Source organism: Hippopotamus amphibius, chromosome 1, assembly GCF_030028045.1.
Source record: "Hippopotamus amphibius kiboko isolate mHipAmp2 chromosome 1, mHipAmp2.hap2, whole genome shotgun sequence".
Classification (NCBI taxonomy): Eukaryota; Metazoa; Chordata; class Mammalia; order Artiodactyla; family Hippopotamidae; genus Hippopotamus; species Hippopotamus amphibius.
Genome location: NC_080186.1, coordinates 20,762,501 through 20,782,927, shown reverse-complemented (window position 1 = coordinate 20,782,927; position 20,427 = coordinate 20,762,501). Strand labels below are relative to the sequence as shown.

Sequence of the window (20,427 nt, the reverse complement as noted above, 5' to 3'; positions counted from 1 at the left end):
GATCACCACTCAGTGGGTATAAGCAGGCCAGTCAGCTCAAAGAAGACAGATACGTATAGGCAGTGGCCAGGGAGCAGTTTTCCTTCAAGCCTACATGCAATGGTGACCACAACCTTGGCCTTGTACATAGCACACTGAACTCAATGAGTCAGTTGGCCTATGTTCCTCTCAAGAGGTTTGGAAGCCAAAGACACATTCTGATTCTATAGCTCCAGACCAGATCTTGGACAGCAACAAGGATTAAGGTAATCGGAGTCACCATCTACCTGCTGTGCATAAGAGAGGCCGCCCATAGTACTCTGCGCTCGGCCCTGCATGGTCATCGGGTACCGCTGCGGGGTCTGGGACCCATATGGCTGCCCTGGGTACCCATGTCCTTGCTGTGGTCCTGATGGAGGTCCCTGTTGTTGCGAGTATGGGTTAGTCCCGCCATATGGCTGAGGTCTCATCTTGCCCATCTGATCCATTGGACTGGATGGCTACAAAATAAAGAGCATTTCATTAACCTGAAGCTTTGATGGCCTCTGGCCAATATGAACACAAACTTAGGCATACAGGTCTATATGCCACAAAGGAAAACAGTTACTATGAAAAAGTAATGGTATAGACCCAGTAACCCTTGAGCAAATCATTTAACCTTCCTCAGAACCTTGACTTTGTCATATGCAAAATGGAAACATCACCAGTTCGTAAAAGCATCTTGTAAGCTACATACTACTTTATAAGTGTGTTACTACTTGAGATCCAAGGAATAGGCCAGGTGTGGAGCAATGAATACATGTTCTCTATAATGTAGAAAACCAGAACAAAGGCACTTCAGTTGCGAGGGGATGGTGCTGCTATACTCTGCCATGATCTTGTTCAATAACACCAAAACGGATGCTTCACTACTGTGGTTGGGAATTCAAATACACAAGCATCTAGATGTTTTTATTCTTTAAACAGTGGAAACTTATTTCCTTGCACATCCGTAGCCCATTTGTGCTATGGTATGAGCACTTAAATTTATGCTTTCTTCCAAATGGGTAACATAGCTAAGTTACAGCTATTGAGGGAATTGTGACCCTGAATTTATTCAGAGCCTTGTACAAGTCAAGTGATAAGTTCACCTCCTTGAATACTGAAGAGCTTGAGGGTGTAAGGTGGGTAGAGATTACGTGTCTTTAGGAAAACAAGATATAGAGGTACCAATAATGAAAGCTAAAAGTTTAATTCACAGGTGTTTGGCTACAAACATAACTTTCAGCTCTTTGTGGTGCAAATGCATCAATCAACTCATTCACTTTCTGACATAACGTTATTTTATTGGAGCTACATAAGGCAGAGCACCAGCACACTTTCCCCTTCCAGAGATGCCTACCTATAGCTGTTGGCGGTGAGAAGGGGAGGAGGGAGTGTCTATAAGCATTTAAATAGATACACGCAAGTTGCAGAGTAGGCCTGGACCTGACATAAAACTTGAAAACTGAATCTTGCATTGGGGATAGGGAGTAGACATTAATACTATGGGCCTGAATATCAGGAACTTTCAAATTAAGGAACTCAGCGGTTCTCAAACTTCAGAATACATCAGAATCACTTGGAGGGCTTGTTAAAACACACACTGCTGGCACCCATCCCCAGAGTCTGATTCTGTAGGTTCTGGGTTGGGCCAAGGATATGCATTTCTGACAGTCCCCAGGTGATGTTGATGTTGCTGGTCCAGGGACCACCACACTTTAACAACTACTAGTCTAGATTACACTCTTCTGGTTCTATTATTCTGTAATTAATAAGTTATTCTAACTTTAAGAAAACAACAGCACAAACCCCTCCAAAATGAGGGGAAAGGGGTACTCAAGCAATTGGTTCTCTGTACATATCTTTTTTTTTTTTTTTTTTGGCAGCATACTACCTAAGTGTTTTATAATAGAGGAAGTCGAACTGTCATGAGGAAAATGGATGAGATAAAAAGCCGCAGAGACTATTCTTCTAAGTATCAACAGAAAAAAAGGAGAAGCGAAGTTCTCGCTTAGGCTGCAGCTGAAATCTCAACTTAAAAGGTAATACCCTCCAAGTTTCTAAACTACAAGAATCATAGCAAAACCGTGTCCCAAATCACTACTACATGTCAATATTATTAAAGTGATGTTTCCAACGACCATAATCTAAACAGATTTTGCCCAGTCCTGCCTTTGTATCGGAAGCTTCAATAACATTCCCAATCATAATTTTGGAGCTACATGGATTCTTTGGGGACTGTTTAGGAAGTCCAAATTTAACAGCTGAACCAGTGACCAATAAATAGCATGTGTGGTCTTCCCCAGATATGCCTGGCAATGGAGCCAAAATACCACCATTCTCTCCTATAAAGAGCTCAGGGGCTTACTCGGCCACATCATACTGCAAATAACAAGGAGATCCTCATTTTATCCCAGACTGTAGCTGCTTTCCGTGTGGCCCCCAGGTGAAGAGACTACATTTGCTCAACAGAGACCAACCCACTCCGGGTTATCTCTGTCAGTCTAGATCTCCCCAACACACAAGGGGCAGTCATTACCATGGTTACTACGGAGCTTCTAGAGCAGCAGCTATTAACCAGGGCTATAGATTGGAATTTTCTGTGAAGCTTCACAAGTGCCTGGGGCTCTCCCTAGAGATTCTAATTTAGTTGGTCTAGAAAGGCTTGGGCTCCCTCCCCGCAAACGCCTTAAGATCCTTGGATGATGTGTGTGTGTGCGTGCATGTGTGCGTGTCTCTCTCTCTCTCTCTCTCTCTCTCTCTCTCTCTCTCTCTCGATGCATGGCTTGTGAGATCTTAGTTCTTAAGTTCCCCAACTAGGGATTGAACCCAGGCCGTGGCAGTGAAAGCACCAAGTCCTAACCACTGGACGGCCAGGAAATTTCCCCGTTCTAATGTATATTACTACCTGAAAACCAGTGAGCTAGAGAAACACTGCCCAATAAAATTTTCTGTGTTGTGTGACTATTCAGTACTTGAAATATGGCTAGTGTGACTGAGGAACCGAATTATTTTTATTTACTTTTAATTAAATTCAAACAACCACACGTAGCTGGTGGCTATCATACTGGACTGCATAGTTCTAGAGCAATACTCACAAATCATTTTCACCTCTCCCTGCTCAACAACAGCTCCAAACTTCCTACCTACTACATCATGTACAGTATCAAACAGAAAGAGCAAAGAAAGTAGTAAATCAATAGACTTGGGTTCAAATCCTAACTCTATCACTGTCTGACCTTGAACACATCAGTTCTTTATCCAAAACGCACATAACACACTTCACACGGCGCCTGGTACTTAAACGCCCGATGACTAGTAGCTATTATCAATAATGATAAATAGTGCTTCTGCCTGGCTCTAAAGTCCGCCATAGTGTGCTCCGGTTCTACACATTTTTCAGCCTCATGCCAAACTTCCCACATGTCCAGCTCTATGCAATGGTACCCTGCCCTGCCCTCCTGTCCACAATGGATTCCACCAGCAGAAACCCAGCCCTTCAACATGAAGCCACTCCCCACTTCTTCAGCACATTCTACCCTTTCACATTTCCATATGTCCTATTGTAAAATCAGTCAGAATCATAGGTTTAGCACTTAGTTGTCCAGCTAACTGCATCTCTCAAAACTAAGTTCTCAGAAGTCAGAGATCAGGTATTCTATCTTCAAAGTCCCCTCAAAGACCCCAAGTACAGAACCAGGGCTCAGTAACTTCAATGTGCCAGACTGCCCTCCTGTAAGAAGTGGGTAGGGGATACTATGGGAAGAAAGCCTAGATTAAACCACCTAACCAAAGGGCCAGGGGCACCCTTAAACCCTAAACCAGGTTATGACTTTGAGGACAGGGGAAAAAAGTGGGGACTGGGCTGAAAAAGTAGAGAGTAGAACAAACAGTCAAGGGAGAGTGAGCACACTTCTGAGGAGAATCCTATGTGCCATCCTATAACCAGAGAGGTCCTCAAAGTACACAGGCATCCACAAACACACTGCTTAAAAACAAAGGGCTAAAGGCAAGTTACTATTTCCTCTCTCACATCAGGGGGCCTGCACTCCCAATTGAGGACAGCTACTTACACAGGGGCTAGTTAATAAAGGGTTCAAGGATTCTTCCATTAACTTTAGAAATTCCTTGCAGACTAAAAATAAACACAAGTTAAAGAAATTCTTATTCTAAAAAATGAAATTAAGACATTTCCCTTTCCTGGACATCAGATCTCTAACCCCTCCCTTCACCAAAGGGCTATAATCAACAGAATATTCAGCTCAGCAAACTAAAATATACTCAGTTCAATCAGATTACTCTGGTCTCATGTCAAAGTTAAACATCTGCTCATATCAGAAGGAGAGGTAAGCAGGGACTGAACTCACACTTCTGACATTTAAAACCATTGTGGAAGATTTGTGATTTGCAGTTATAGATGAAATGTCATCTTCCAATCTTTCATAACAGAGAAGGGGCCTTAAATCTTCACTAATCAGTTTTATTGGAAAGTGGCAATTTCAGAACAAAAAAATTCCTACTACATGCAAGATAGAAAAACCAGTATCTGCAGTCTGCAGGCACCACGGAAGAGGCAGAGGATGAGAAACACCAAAGAGCCAGAGATTCCACCCTGGGAAAGACAGAGAGGAAATCCTTTCAATGGGAAACCACAGGAGTAGATTACTGTGATTACACTTCAAAAGCAAAGGCTCTGCCACAAAGACACATAATTGAGAGGAAAATGCTGCCCCCTTGATCAGGGAAGTCAGGCCCCCTGCGATATACTCTCCTGCATTCATAAAAAATAAAAATAAAAAAGAGGAAAAGAACCATAAGAAAACCCCCATCTCTATTCACCACTTATCTCTTTCCAGATCACTGGACGTGCTACAAACTGCCTGCCGAATGAAATGCATCAAAAGATGCAGTTTAGGGGCATCAAAGGCAAGGATGCCTAGCAGGCTGGTCCCTTTGAATATATTCAGAACAAACAGCTTACAGACTAACCACTTGCATAGAGTTCCCCTGCTCTAAGCAAATGGAATTTAAAGCCCCTCCAGATCAGAGGGCTAATGGAATCCCTTACAACTTCTTATTGCACCAAGGAAAGCCATAACAACGTAAGGGGTTGCTGAGATATAACACACTGGATTTCAAATTCTCCAACTTCTGATCACAACTGATTGAGAAGAGCAGAGAAGGTGGGGCCAGGGACTCCCAACTTTCAAGTGAAAGATACTGTTCGTGAAAATGTAGCACGACCACATGACAGCGGCACCAGGAAAGAGAAACTTCCTGATTTTCTTGAAATAAAAGTCCAACTGAAGAAAGCTCCAGGCTTCAGTCTCAATCCAAAGATGCAGAAAGGAAGTGACCAGGCAGCTAACCAAAGGAGCCAGATTTGGTACCCAAGGACCAGCAAGAACATGACCAGAGAGGGATGGACCATGGTGCCAAAATGTGTCCATCAGAAAGCGGAAGACCTGACTACCACTTGTCCTGTCACCCTAAATGCCAACTAGTTGAGGCCAGTAGAAACCTAGAATGTTATTTCTTACTCCTTGTGCTTTCAATTTATTCCTGGCCAGATTTGTTGTATGACTTTTAATAATAACAATAAAAAAAAGCATCCCTGGCTCTTTAACCGAAAGAACCCCCTAATTGATTCCCACAGTAATTAACCTGCATTTTACCTCAGAGAGCGGTAGTTAAGGAAGTCGGCACTGCTATTTATAACTCATCTCAAATTGAGGGCAGACTGCCTAAAATCTAACACATCCCAGCTGTACTCCTGTTTGAACTGGGGCCAAGGGAATTTTTTAAAGCAATCTTGGCACGGAATGAATGACACCAACAGTATGAGAGCGCGAGCGGGTGTGTTGTGGTGACGTAGCACTGGAGGTGGAATGGGAGGGGGCCAGTGTACTGTGATCCCTCTCGTGCACGCCTGCTGCTTGCTGAGTCCCAGTACAGTAAGCTGGGAACCGCCCACTGAGAGCCAAACACAGGAAAAGGCTTTTCCTGTGGAACGCCTTGAAGTGAGAAACACATGGCTAATCTGCATAAACGCGAAGCCACACCGCCCCTGCCAGGAAGGTTAGTGCTCGTAATCTCTGGCCATGAAGCTGGCTGCCTGGGAGGACTTGGACTGGCGCCTGATAACCCAGAAAGAGGCGAGAGAACAGATGGGTAAGGACCCCGGCAGAAAACAGCCCCAGGTCACGTGACTCACCACATGGCCCCGCCAGCACAAACTATTGTCTGGCTGCGGAGCTCCCATACAAAGGCACCCGGCCTCGGCTTCCTGTGATTACAGGGACAGGCGGCAGCTGTTGATCCAGTTCCCGGTACGGGACCCTCCCCTATTGAGGAGCATTCCAGGCAGGGACAAATATAAAAGTTAAGGCCTCTCCCAACCAATGTGCTCTCAGCTTACTGCAAGCTCCACGTGGCCCCACTCAGATCTGCGGAAGGACAGACTTCCATAAAAAGAACCACCCTTTGCACCCCGATACACATGAGTTGACCAGCACAAATCTCACTGTGCCCTCCCCCCTCCGCCCCCCAGCCACACAGACATCTGTATCCTCATCCTGTCTTTTCTCCCTCCTGCAGTACACTTCATGGCTTTGATGACTGGTCTAGGAACCCAACCCCAATTAAGGAGAAACTGCCCAGGAACATGCTTGTTTAGTTCTATCCCCAGACCCTGCCTCCTAAAATAAGACTCCGTCCCTTCATTTTGTTTTGCATTTAAACAGTCATTTCCCCACTGTTTATGTGATCCAGGACAATAAGAGATTCTTTACTTCCTATCTGGCCTCACCAGAGACATCACTAACAATTTCCTGAGACTAAACTGATAAGAAAATAAAAATCTCTCATCAGATATACCAACACCTGACCCAGGAAATCAACGCATTCAGCCTATGTTTCTTATCATTCATAACCTAAGAATCACACCCCATTTTTCTACTTCACAAGAGACTGAAAACAATTCTTTCATTTTAGTTCTAGTTTATTCAAGTTCTCAACAAACTGGTCATATGCCTATGGTGAGAGAGGAACTGACAACTAGTTTGCAACTACCACTCCAAAGAGAGTTTTTAAAAAAATTCTTTCAACTGTCCAAGTTGAATAAAAATAAAAAATCCAAAGTCAGTGAAAAGTTCTATCCACCCCATTCTATTTACAGAAATGATTCTTCAAGATCAGGGCACATTCTCCTTTGCAGCCTTAAGTAGGAGCCCATTTCAAAGACATCACCTGAAGCATCAACCTGACAGGACCCCTAGAAGGGGCTGCATTCAGGCAACAGACTCAGGACCTTCCAACCCACATTGCCTCTAAGTAATAATAGAGAACAAGACAAGGCGCCTGGCTCCCTCCCTGGCTCAGAGATACTTAGGCTGCTGCGCTCCATCCTTCCAGACCAGAAGATCAGAAAAAAACCTCACTATGGGTAGAAAAAAAAGAGACCAAAGGGGGAAAAGTCATTGAATCTTCTACAAACTCAAACAGATTATGAGAGCCAACTGTAATAACCACCTCACAGCTGTCTACCCAAAAGAGGCATGACAGAAAAACCACAACCAGGTGGCTGGTATTTCTTTATTTCTTCGTTGGTCCTGAAAGAGCTCTTCAAATGAAGCAGCCAGAGCATCAAAGTAATAAATTCTCCAACAAACGATAAAGTTCTTCTCATCCAGAGCACTTTCATTAGCCACCTTTCAAAGAGGAAGAAGTGCTCTTCCAAAAATGATGACCGCTTTTTTGGAAGACAAAACTTAGTTAACCAATTTCTCCCTATTTTCAATGAATTACAAAAGCCTCTAAGAAAGACACACACCTTCCTGAGAAAGAATTCTTCAGGTACTACTTAAAACCCATGGATGTAATATACAAACAGTAAGGCCCCAAGACAATGATTAAACAAGAATGAAATGCCGTTTGATGAAATTAAACATCCCCTTCTTTACAACTTTTTCATCTCAAGAGTAAGGCAGCAGGACAACATGGTGAAAAGAGTACACTAGACTGAGAGAATGCCTGGGTTTCAATCCCAGTTCTGTGACCAACTGGGGATGGAGGGGTAGGTACTAACCAGGTTGTACCTTAACCTCCTCAGCTACACTCGAATCCTGCCCTCCAGATTCTGAATCAGCAGCTCTGGGATGGGGCCAGGAATCTCCTCGGGTGATTCTCATGTCCAGTCTGGGAGTATTTGGGCTACATGGCCTCCCTCCAAATCTCCTCCCATCTCCAGCACAGTGACTCTAGAACTACATGCACGTTCAGTTTCCCTGGCCAAACAATGGTCTCAAGAGGGCAGTGCCTGGCCGACAGAGGAAAAACCAGGAATAGACCTCAGATTCCAAATACTCAGCATCCTCAAAGCCAAGATTTTCCAAATTCTTATACTCAATCCCTGATTGTCTTGTTCACCCGACCACCTATTACTAACAATACTGTATGCTTTACTTATTTACCTTGTTCACTGTCTGTATCCTAGACTAGAATATAAGCTTCGGGAAGGTAGAGAGCTGTGTGTAAAACAAACTTTCCTACTTTAAAAGAGGAAAAGAAAGGGGACTGTGAACGAGAAAGTGGAATTCTAGAGGTCCTGGCAATTCCTAACCTCGTTCATGCTGAGAGAAAGTACTTTGGCTCAACACAATCCTAAGAGCTCTGCCTCCACAATGCCTTCAACTTCTCTGTCCCTCAGTTTCTACCATCAACAGAATAGAGATGACAGTAGTAGCACCCTCGGGGTTGAATGAAATAAGTTAATACATTGAAACATAACAACACAACACAACACAAAACACTGTTCTTCAAACCAGCTAGACATGCTCCAGCCTTAGAGTCTTTGTATTCACTGATCTCTCTACCTGGAATACTCTTTCTTCTCTCGGGTATTAGTATAGCTCTCTGACATCAAATATTACTTCAATTTGCCCTCCCCTGGTACACCCAAGATTTCAATCCTGCACACTTCTTATAGCTGATCCCTGAATAACTTTGCTCCTGAGCACATATCACTAAGCATACTATATGCTAAAGTTTACTTATTTATCTTATTTAATATCTATACCCTAGACTAGAATATATAAGCTACAAGGCTAGAATACAAGGTATGTGTCTGTGTTTGATTGCTATATCCTCCAGCACCCAAAATGTTAGCTATTATCATCCTACACAAGTCCCAAATTTCTAGTAATAAAGCTTAGAAACCAGAACAGTTAAGGTCTGGTCCCGCATACTCAAGACTAGAAACCCAAAGTAGCCAACTAGAAGTTAATTAACAATCAAATAAATTACTTTCCTCTCTCCAACCTCTACAGCAGAAAAAGCAGAATGGAGCTGAAAGCAGTTTCAAAATACCTACTTGAAAAACAAGAACACACAAGTTAGACACCAAAAGGGTTGACCAGTCCAATTCTCAAGCTCTACCTACTTTTAGTCTGCTCTTCCAAAGAAATTTGTTCAATAACTCCTTCCAAGAATCCTGACAGTAAAGCCCAACAGTTTTTAACTAGGGCAATACTAGCCCCTGAGAAGTGCTTGGAAAACAACTGCATGAAAGTGCCTTTTTGGTTATCACAGCAATTCTGTGGTATTACCGGCATTTATTACCTGGGGAGCAGGATGCCAAATGTCCTGCAATGCATCTCCACAAAAAGAAGAGCCTCGCTGAGAAACAATGGACTTAGCCCATTACAAGTCCAATCTGAGATGGAGAATTTCCTGTAACACTTGACCCTGGAGCAGTGAAGGGAAAGGGAATCAGAACTGACTGGTACTCATCCCAAGAGCCCAACAGGACAAAGCACCCACTAGCAAAGGTAATTATAGATAAAAATTTATTTTATAAAATAGGTGGAAGATAATTTAATAAAGATGGTACCTCCCCAGTGCGTTAATTACAATTATAATTATGTAGTCATTTGTGATTATTTATTTACATCTTTCCTTACCAGAAAGTACTCCATGGCATTATGAATCCTGGTGCCTGATACACTGTAGAAGCTCATTAAGTATCTGTTGCATTACTGTAAGCAACTGCCAAATGGTAGGTAGGTACTCACAGGTTTTTCAAAAAAAAGTTTTGCCACAAAGCTTCTTACACTTGCAAGTCCCAACTATTGTATGCTTTAAATCAGACAATATTTCAGTAACAGGACTGGACAATTAAGTGAGCTAAAAAAAAAGTTCTTATCCTGAAAATTCTTGAGAAATGGGGCATATGATCAAAGTCTAAGAAAGCCTGACAGTATACAAGGAAGCTAGATTGGTATACTGCATTCCAGCATATGCTTAATAATTAAAAAATTAACAATGTACAGACTTTGCTACCCACACAGGTGTTATGGGTTGACATCAGAAAAAAAAGTATTTCCTCCTACAAACCATCCTTTGGTGCTTCTACTAGCAAAAGGACCTCACTGTGGATGGACCATAGCCCAACTGAGTAGGGCAGGTTTTTTAGACATTTTCTTCCCTACCTGTCATTTATCCTGAATTGATATGGTACATTTAAGGGATACAGGGAGAGGCAAGGGTCATATAACCTTACAAACAGAGCTTCACCCAGAAGAGTATATGTCAACTTTTCAGTAGACAGCACTTCTAAATCACACCTAGTTCTTCTGATCTAGTTTCTAAAATACTACTCCCTCTTCCATATATTAAAATGCTTTGCAGATAACTGCTCAAAAACAGACAAAAAAGGCAAAGGCAAAAACTGCTCCTAGTCAAAAAACTGTAAGGCCTCCCTGTGTTCTCTGTTAAAAAGCTCTCTTTCCCCCCATTCCTTTTACTTTATCTATAACTCCAAACTTGGCCCGGTCTGGCATGGGTCATATAAAAAGATTCTTTCTCTAAGTGCACAGTTCTACATCCTGCCCAAGATTTTCCTTCTATACTAAAAAACGTATCTGTGACACATCACTTAGCTAGCTATAGGAACTTGATTTACATGCAACAGGGAATTGTTTGTCATCATGCTTTGATTGTTGTCAATCCAGTCAAGTCCTATATTTTGATAAAGACACTGAGAAGCAGCAGCCATGTCACTTTCATTAATTCCTAGGGCTGCCGTGGACAACTTTCCAATACTGCCAGCCTTTCCCTTGGTCCCCCTAAGTCCACTCTGAACTGTAACAGGCCCAATAAAATAAGTTAAAGAATAGCTGAGGGCACAGCCAACCTTATTAAAATTATAGATGCTGCCAAATCCTCAGGTTTTTTTAAGATTAGCAGTTTCCGGAATGAAAAGCCATAGAGTCCTACAGATTCTCCAATTCTTTTCAGAGCTCCAAAAGTACCTTCGTACCAACCTCCTCTATACCACTATCCAAACAAATGTGTAGAGAAGAGCCTGGTTTCACCATTTATACCAGAAATACAAGAGAACAGACCAAAGCTACCAGCTGTCTTTCCTGCTATCTCCGGCCAATATAATCAAATTGGGATGGACACTTGGCACGCTAAGCTATGGAAATCTAGCTACTATTTAGCCGTACCCCCACCCCCAGTCTGTTCAGGCTCATACACTCCTTTGAGATTGTCTTATTCAGGGCACACAGAATTTCCCTTTGGTAAATGTGTCTGGGTGGGTGAACACAGCCATCTCAATCTCATTTTATTTTAACCCAAAATACCATAATGAGACCACATATTGGTCACTTGAGGTTTTATGTAGGGGTTTTTAAAGAAGCCAACTCAAAGCTGCACTGGGAAAACAGAAGATTCAAATCACAGGCTAGAAAGAAAAACAAGAATGTTACAAATCTGTCCTAGACCAAGAGAATCCCCAAAACAGATTAAGGAGGGCTAAGAAACAGTCTCCAGACGGAAGGCAATAAAGTGGGAAAAGAGAAAGACGCAGAGATCATCTAGCAAACTTCTGTTTATTAGTTAATTGGATAAAGGCACGTCCTGCCTCTAGTTAGCCAGGCCATTCCAACAAAGGTAAGCAGATACCAGGAATCTTCACTGATACGATGTTGACCTGAAAGTGGTATAAATTGCCTCTCTGGTTCTTTTAAGACATTTTACCAGCTCTGGTGTGTTAAAGTTACTGAAGTCTCCAGTCTCCATGTGCTTTGCATTCTACTAACAGAGTTAGACACCAAAGGAGAGAATGAAAAAGAAAAAAAGCAAGAACAGAGAGAAAATAAAGCTAAATGGCAGAGAGATGATAAAGTGAGTCTAGAACACAGAAGCACCACACACAGAACATAAGACTCCCTACTAGAGTATTTGTACATACAAATATCAAATCACAGATCAAACTGGCAGCATACTGCCTCCTGGAAGCCTCTGCCTCCTGGAAGCCTCTGCCTCCATGGCAGCTGGGTCACAGTGATCACAGCTTCCCTCCTCAGGCAGGAGGGAAAAGAGGTCTGGTACAGGAAACATGTTTTTAATGGGAAGCATTCAGAAACCACATCAGATTTTTCCAAAAGCCCACGTGAACTAGAACACTGGTTCTCCACTTGGTCTTTGCATTATTAATGTTTATTATCTGACCATTTCTGTAACTTCCATTTCTGTGCCAAGCACAATCCTCATTAAGTCATACAACTAGGACAGGCCTTGGCTCAAATGTCCCTTCCTCAGAGACCTCATCACTTCAGAGATGGGGTAACTTGTCAGGAGTCTTCTTAGAAGATTTATTTACTAGGATTTAACAACAGGGGACACAAGGAAAGGAATCACAGCAAAACTCCAGGTGGCCACTGGGGCACTGAGGGGTGGGGGATGACAGATAGAAGGGAAGTTGTTAAGAAGAAAGGTCTACTCAAAGATCACCAGATTCTCAGATCAGCCAGCCATCAACGAGCAGAAAGGATATCATGGCATTTAATTAAGTTCCAGTACTAGCCTCTGAGTAGCATTTTCAAGAATGACTTTTTGGGCAGTTTTCTCAACAGGTCATACCTGGAGACTACCATAGATCACCATCCTAAAATAAGCTTTTCCACCTTCATCAAACAACCGGAACCACAGATACAGATTATCCTCACGCTATGCCACCAAAGAGCTAAAAGAAAGAAAAATGGAGGGCAGGGAGGCCCCAGGTCCTATAAACAAACCAAGTTTGTCATTATTGCATAGTAGAAGATCCATCTCAAAAATATTTTCTTTCTTCTCCCCCAACCCCAAGCACTTTTAACCTTTTCTCCAACCAATAACAACACACTTTCAACATCATGGAAGGGGAAACTACATCTTAAACATTAGCCTTTGGTATAATTTGGAAGAAGCCCCTCAGGTAATTCAGATACATTCTGTAGCCTACTTGAGCATAAATCCAGTAGTTCTCAAACTTGAGTGTGCATTATAGTAGCCTGGAGGTCTTGTTAAAACATACTGCCAGAGTTTTGGATTCAGCAGGTCTGGATGAGTATTTGCATTTCTAAACAGGGCCCAGGTAATGCTGGATAGTAATGGATGGTTAGGGATCACACTGAGAACCACTGTACTAATGTACCTCTCAAACCAGAATAGGTGACTAATAAAAAAAATTTTTTTAGCATTAATATAACTTAGATGTAGCTAAAAACTATGGGATAGCTTTCAATTCAGCAAAGACTAATGCTGTCTTTTTTAAATATGTTTTTGAATATTTATTTATTTATTTATATCTTTGGCTGCAACGGGTCTTAGTTGCTGCACGTGGGATCTTTCATTGTGGTGCAAGCTCTTCATTGCAGCATGTGGGTTTTCTCTCTCTAGCTGAGGTGCCCGGGCTCAGTAGCTGTGGCACATGGGCTTAGTTGCCCCGCAGCATGTGGGATCTTAGTTCCCCGACCAGGGATGGAACCCAAGTCCCCTGCATTGGAAGGGGACTTGGGTTCCATCCCTTAACCACTGGACCACCGGGGAGTCCCTAATGCTGTCTGTCTTTAACCACTCAACACTATCCCCCTCTCAAGCAGGGGCCTCTACCAACTGGGAGTTGTGCTCAAATTTTATTTGATAACATAATACTTTCATATGTTATTTAAAGTTTACTACAGCTGCAAGGTAGATATTTTTCCTCATTACACAGTTGAGGATACAGATTCAGAGAAGTTAAGTGACTTGCCTGAAGTCACACAGCCTAAGGGAACTTTAAACCTCACTTTTAGAGCTGATTCTGTGTGAGGCACTTAACCTTTATGTGTTCACTTTCCCGAAGTGGAAAATTAAGACAATAATCCTCATCTCTCCAGTGAGTACTCCATGTTCTAGAAAGTAAAATCACTCAGCAAATATTTTCAAAATGCAAGTTATTCTGATTTAGATCAAAGTGAAGGGCTCTATCTTTGAGCCTGAATCCCACCTCTACCCCTACTCTCAGAGAGAAAAGGGCCTAAGGACAAAATGATGCCAATTCTTACCACTGGGATCATATAGCCATTCATCAAAAACCTAAATAAAATTCTAAATGGAAAAGATGGATGGGACAGAAATTTAGGTATAATGTCAAATTGTAACTTAAGGCTTTTCAGTCTCTTATCCCATTTAAGAGTTCTAGACTACTGCAAAAATAATGTCCCAACAAGCTCTAGTGCTTGAATAATTTATTTTGGAGAAGTAAACTTAGTATTTTATAATGTTACATAGCTCTGGAGAATCAGATAAACCTTGATTCAAATCTGAACTCTACCTTTTACTAGTTTTTTTGCCTGAGGGCAAATTTCTCATTCTTACTCTACTTCCTCATCTGTAAAGTGGGAGGAGTAACACTAGAATCTACCTCTCATGATTTTGAAAATTAAATGAAGAAATTCATGGAGAGACCCAAGCATAGTGCTTAGCACATAGTAAGTACTCAAATACACGGCAATTATCATTTATATTCACCCTCAACATGCCATCACTTGAAAACAGGGAACTCAGTGAGGTTTTTGGCCTATCCCTGGCCCACGACAAAGTTGTGGACAAACTACCTATAGAATTGATCCCCAAATACTTTATAATATCTTTGGCAGCCCAGAGTCCTAAATAGGTAAAAAGTTAGAAGTCTGGAAGTGAAAGGCAGGTTATCCAAATCTGAATCATCAAGAATTTCACACTCCTAAACTAATGCCATGAAACTCTTATCACCTTAGGACCAGAACAGAATCTTGTCCAAAAGGCAAGAGAGAAAGCCATCTGTATTCACCAGAGAAGATGTAGTAACAAACAGCAACCAATTCCCAGCATTTTTGCTCAGGTGACTTGTTCTTTAAGAACAACAGAAAGCTATAATAAGGTCTACCCAAGAGAAAGGGGAAATCACTGGGCAAGAAGAGCCCGAAGACATATCTGTTTCCTCTAAAAGGAAGCACCCAGCACGACGTAGCCTTTAATCCTCTACCACGTGGCTGAACTCACACTCTTCTTAATGTCAAAGTACACCAGGCACCAGTCAGTTGAGAATAAACAGCTGGACCTAGATGCACTCATGCAAGTTGTGACCTCAAGGAAAACAGGAGGCAAAATAAAAAACACTAAGCACACAGCAAATAGACTTTCAAATGACTGATATCACACCAATCCCTAAACTCCCCTGCTGCTGTCATGCTGCTGCTAGATCTTGAGAGGGGAGTTCCTTTTAACAGAGATGTCTATAAACAAGCAAGCTGAAAGCTAACAAGTTTAAAAAGGAAAAGCATACAAAAATCTTGGCTGCTGGTGATGAGCCACCAAAAAAAAAAAAAAAAAAAAAATCATGAATGTGCCAGTGCCAAGGGAGGAGGAAGTCTAATATCTAACACTGCAGACTTAGGAACTCAGAAGCAACGAAGCCATAAAGAAGCCCAAATGCAAGAGAGAGAGAAAAAGCACATGGCACATCTCCTCTTCATATTCAAGTAGCACTCTGGGCCTGCAGAGCACAGAGCCCAGTGCCCAAAGCCCCTTAGTATTTCATATCAACATTAACTTCCTGGAGGGTGACAAAAATCTGTCCTGGATTACTGAGTGATTTCTAATATGTACCATAACCAACACTAAGTCAACATTTTAAGGATCAAATTTCCTACTCTGCAGCATGTTGGAACGCATTCTTGGCATCAGACTTCTTCCCACTGCAGTCCACTCTTAGAAAATGCAGAAGCCACTGGGAAATAGACTCAACCTGTCCCAAGGCCATCTTCTAGTATGCACAAATGACTAACAAAAATAAAAGTTCACTCAGATGTCCCTCCAAATTCAATACATACTAATGCCATCCATTTAAACAGGGGGAAGAGCAAGTTCAGGGAAGAATACTCAAGGCAGTTAAGTCAACATTCACCCTAACTTGGACTCTTCTAAAACCTGGATTGACTAGAGTTCATCTCAAGCCCCTACACACTTGCTGAGAAACCACTGTGCCCAATTCTGAGTTACTGGAAACTCACTTTTGCAAAATGTCAGACTGGCCCGGTAAAGATGGTAGAAGAGATATTTCCAAACTAGAATCTGTATTCAAGACTCCATACTTTTATACTGAAACAGTGTAACCAACCCTCCTCTTCCAGGTGGAAGCACTGTAATAGCCTGGCACTGGACATTCCGTGTATCTTCAGCTGTTAAGCATCCACTTACAGCCCTTTAAAAAGTGCCAGAAATCGCATGTGATCCAATCACACATGGACCAGCAGGTAAAGAGAAACCAAAATCACTACACTACATTTCAGAGGCTCCCATAAGGAATAAGCATGTGTTTGCAGCATTTATGAGCTTCTTGGCCACAGCCAACCTAATCAAAAACAATATTAAAGACCATTTCTGTGAACAGATGGGCAAACTGCATATGTACAGGCTTACCCACCCAACAACCCTCAATATAAGGTCTGATCCAAGCATCTCAGCTCGAGCACAGGCCCCAAACCTTCAGAAACAGCAGCAGCCTAAAAGTCTGGACAGGTACCTCATGGCTCCTCTTTTAAGAAAGGTCAATTAACTGTGCCAAAAGAAAAACCTCAGGCTCTCTAACCAAAGTGGAACCACTGTCACTGCAGAGTTGTCCAGGGCACACAACGCTGAAGGTGACATGACCTTCCAAACCCCAAATTACTATAAAAGAGCCCCTGAACTGGCCAAGAACTTGGCTGGTTGTACTAAAGGCCTCATATAACCACAGGAACCACTACGACCCTGAAACCACTCTCTTTCATGGAATTGGTTACAGTCCAAATTCTCAAAGTCACCAGAATGAGACAACTACAGGTCCAGGGATGGATGTGTAATCTGGATTCTGTAAAGCCCATGAAACTCAGAGTAGCATTATGAAAAAACAAATTAACATTTTCACTTTCCCCTTCTTGGACATTTAACTTCACAAATCACTGCCTCTGAAAAGCTGTCCCAGGCTTACCCTGCCCAAATGTGACTGCTCCTTATTCTCAGATTCCTTCAGCCTTAGTTTGGTCTATAGCCACTTATAAAACCTTGCTTTGCAAGTTTTCCAAATGTGTGCACATAAGCATGCTTCTCAAGAAAACGAAATTCCTCTGAAGCAGATATTGCCTCTATCTTTTAAGTCCCTCCCTGGTATATCTACTCAGCATGTTCACACACAGCTACTTCCCACCCCCATTTGAATCTCCAGATCCCCCTGAGCTAGAAATCATGATCTCAGCAACAACCCTGAAGTTCTTAATACTCTCCCTACCACCATACTGGGAAAGGCCTGGGCAATGAATGTCAGTGTCGACCCAAGTTTTTGTATTTTGTTTTAAAACAAGTTGATAGCCTTTGGTAAGTTAGCTGAACCTAACTAAAAATTATGGTCAGGGCCATAATTACATTCATACTCCCTACTACTATGCTGAGTCAAAAAGGCACTTTCAGGACCTTGGTCTAAAAAACACTTCTTGTAAAGAAAACTGGTGTCAGAGTCAGTGGATTATGTTTAAAAAGGGACTTTGAGAAAGTAAATCCGGTCATCTCACAAGGCTACCAAGGGAGAGTATGATAGGCAGACAGCTAAAACACTTCTAAAATACTTCCTCCTCCATAAAAAGAATGTTTCACTAAAAGAACCCAGAAACGTTTTTAATCCTAAAATGGCAATTTTAAAAACAAAGATTGAATCTACCCACATAACCCTTCCGGCAGGATTTAGTGAGTCTGCAAACACTGTACTGAGCTAGGAACCTGTGCCATTAATTTTAATATAAAAATAAGTGATGCACAGGAGTTCAGTAAAAACTATATAAACAAACCCGGCCCTTGGAGGAGTGGGCTTATAATCCTGAGAGCCAAAGCAGAACAGAGGCTGAGGACAGCACTGAAGTGGTAGTATCTTTTTTTTTCTTTTTTGGTATTCCAAAAATGCAAACCCAGCCCTACAAACATCTCACCAAACTACAAAACCCTTCTGAAAGAACAAGGCGTTAAATTTAAAACTCACAGTCTCATAAACCAAGCTTTAGGGGCACACTTACTTCACTAACTGAAACTTAGGTCCTTCTTTCCAAACTTCTGTTTATTTTCTCTCTGAAACTGAAATTTTAATTTTAAACAGGGCTCTCCACATGCCTGAACTTAGCATGGAGCCAGGACCAGGGAGGCTTTTCTCTTCCAGGGTATCATCTTTTCACTTCAAATCTCTTTAGATCATCTCCTCTTACCTCCATGCTCTCCACCCCCACCTCTACCCCCCAGCGTTACCCTCTCTTCCGAATCCCCAAGTCTTATTCTTCGTTGTTATTTTATTCCACCATGTAAGAGGGAACCAGCATTATCTTTGCTTGAAAACTGTTTATTAATTTGCCTGTCAAACATTCTATAGAGCCGTTTACATCTTACTACAGAAACCTCCTGGGTACATATTGACAGCTCAGCAAGTATTTACACAAAGCTCTGAAACATTTGGTTCCTTCAGAGAGAAGCTGCTGTGTCAAGCAGAGAATTATCAAACACCTTTCCCCTCTACCTTTTTCCCTCCTTCATAAAGGGAAGCTTCCTTCTAGCACACCTCTAAGATGCCTAAATTACACCTTTTAACTACTAAACCAGGAGGAAAAAGATTGGAAATTCAGGTATGCTGGAGAACAGCTGAAAGAACAGCATTCCCAGGGCCAACTGCAAACCACACAATATAGTTAAAACAAAACAAAACAAAACAAAAAACAGGTATGAGAGAAAGCAATACACCTATGAAGTTGACCCTGAAATGCTTAGCTTTTCCTGTTCCTGTTCCAGTCTCAGGAACTTTTGCTCCTCTCTCAGCAAAACTTACAGGGCAAGTTCAGGCACTCAGATTACAACCAACTGCCCAAACCAGACCTAGACCTGCCCAAACACCAGAAGAGTCTGGAGAGCTTAATGCTACCTCTCATAACCTTCCCATCCACCCAAAGAAACAGTGTTAATGTTGAATTTATGAATATCCACTCCTCACCCCATCCCTCATCTACCCCCAAAATCCCCTTGTGGAGATTTTGAAGGAACTACTTTTCAAGTCCTGCTTTAATGAAATCTGCCTAGTTTTTCAATTACTGTTTAGTGTTTTAACACCACCAGCCAGGTGGAATGACTAATGACAAACAGATTAACAGTCTCAAAGCAAAACAGTCTGGTAGGTCTTCTTCTGCAAAGGGCCACAGACCACAGTGGCACCCAACTATTTAGAGCTTGTTCCTGTGAATCCTCGAGAGAAAACAGCCTTCAGTTCCTGAGCCCAGGGGAAGACAGACGGTCTCAGGATCCCTATCGAAAAAGGTACAGCAAGAAACTGCCCTCCTAACAAGCCAGGTGTAGAAGCACAGACAGATGTGTAGCATCAAAGAAGGTTATGCAGTCCACCAACTTCACTTTACCAATGAAGAGAAAATGAAACAGAGAAGGCAAACGCCCTGCCCCAAATCACACAGTTTAATCCAGAGCTGCATGTGGAACCAAAGCTCCTCTTCCTTCTCAGTCCTGTGCTCTTTACCCCTCACAATTATGTCACACACAGCTCGATGCAATCAGTAATGACACTGACCAATCTAGACAGGGAAAAACCCAGAAATAAAAGCCAAGGGAATCAGGACTACATTTCAGAGATTGAGGTGTCATCCTAGCTCACTGGCAGGAAAAACTATTCAGTGCCAATTTATTTTGAATACTGTATTTTAGCCATGTTTGTATGCTTCAGTTGCTTCTAGAATTTTGAGATTTGAAGCCAATCAATTAACCTTTGGGGGGATGGTAATGGGAAAAGGCCCTGACCATTACTTTGTTAGCTTATTTCCACATTTTAAAAAATATTCGCTAACTTTGCAAAAAGGTGACTGTAGACATCACACCCTACAGGAGTCAGTCTAACATATGAATGTTTAATGCTATCCAAGACATCTTGTTACAGCAGGTGCCACTTGTCATGGTTACTCTGTGTCACACACCAAGGAAGGAACCTTAAAAAGTCCCCACAGGGCTCAATACAAAGAAGCCAATCTTGTTCCTGACTGCCTTCTCTCTTCTCACCATCATCCC

At 42.1% G+C, this 20,427-nt stretch overlaps 1 protein-coding gene across 6 annotated transcripts in view; it reads right to left on the bottom strand.

Annotated features, from left to right (window-relative positions):
* ARID1A (AT-rich interaction domain 1A) overlaps positions 1-20,427 on the bottom strand; it is a 66,592-nt gene that overhangs the window by 41,524 nt on the left and 4,641 nt on the right. For 5 of the 6 annotated variants that reach the window (XM_057701222.1, XM_057701241.1, XM_057701259.1 and 2 more), the window contains exon 2: positions 267-479. The exons of the other annotated variant lie outside the window; for it this stretch is intronic. In XM_057701222.1, coding sequence (XP_057557205.1) covers positions 267-479 — 213 coding nt within the window. The remainder of the gene's footprint in view (positions 1-266; positions 480-20,427) is intronic. 6 annotated transcript variants of the gene reach the window in all.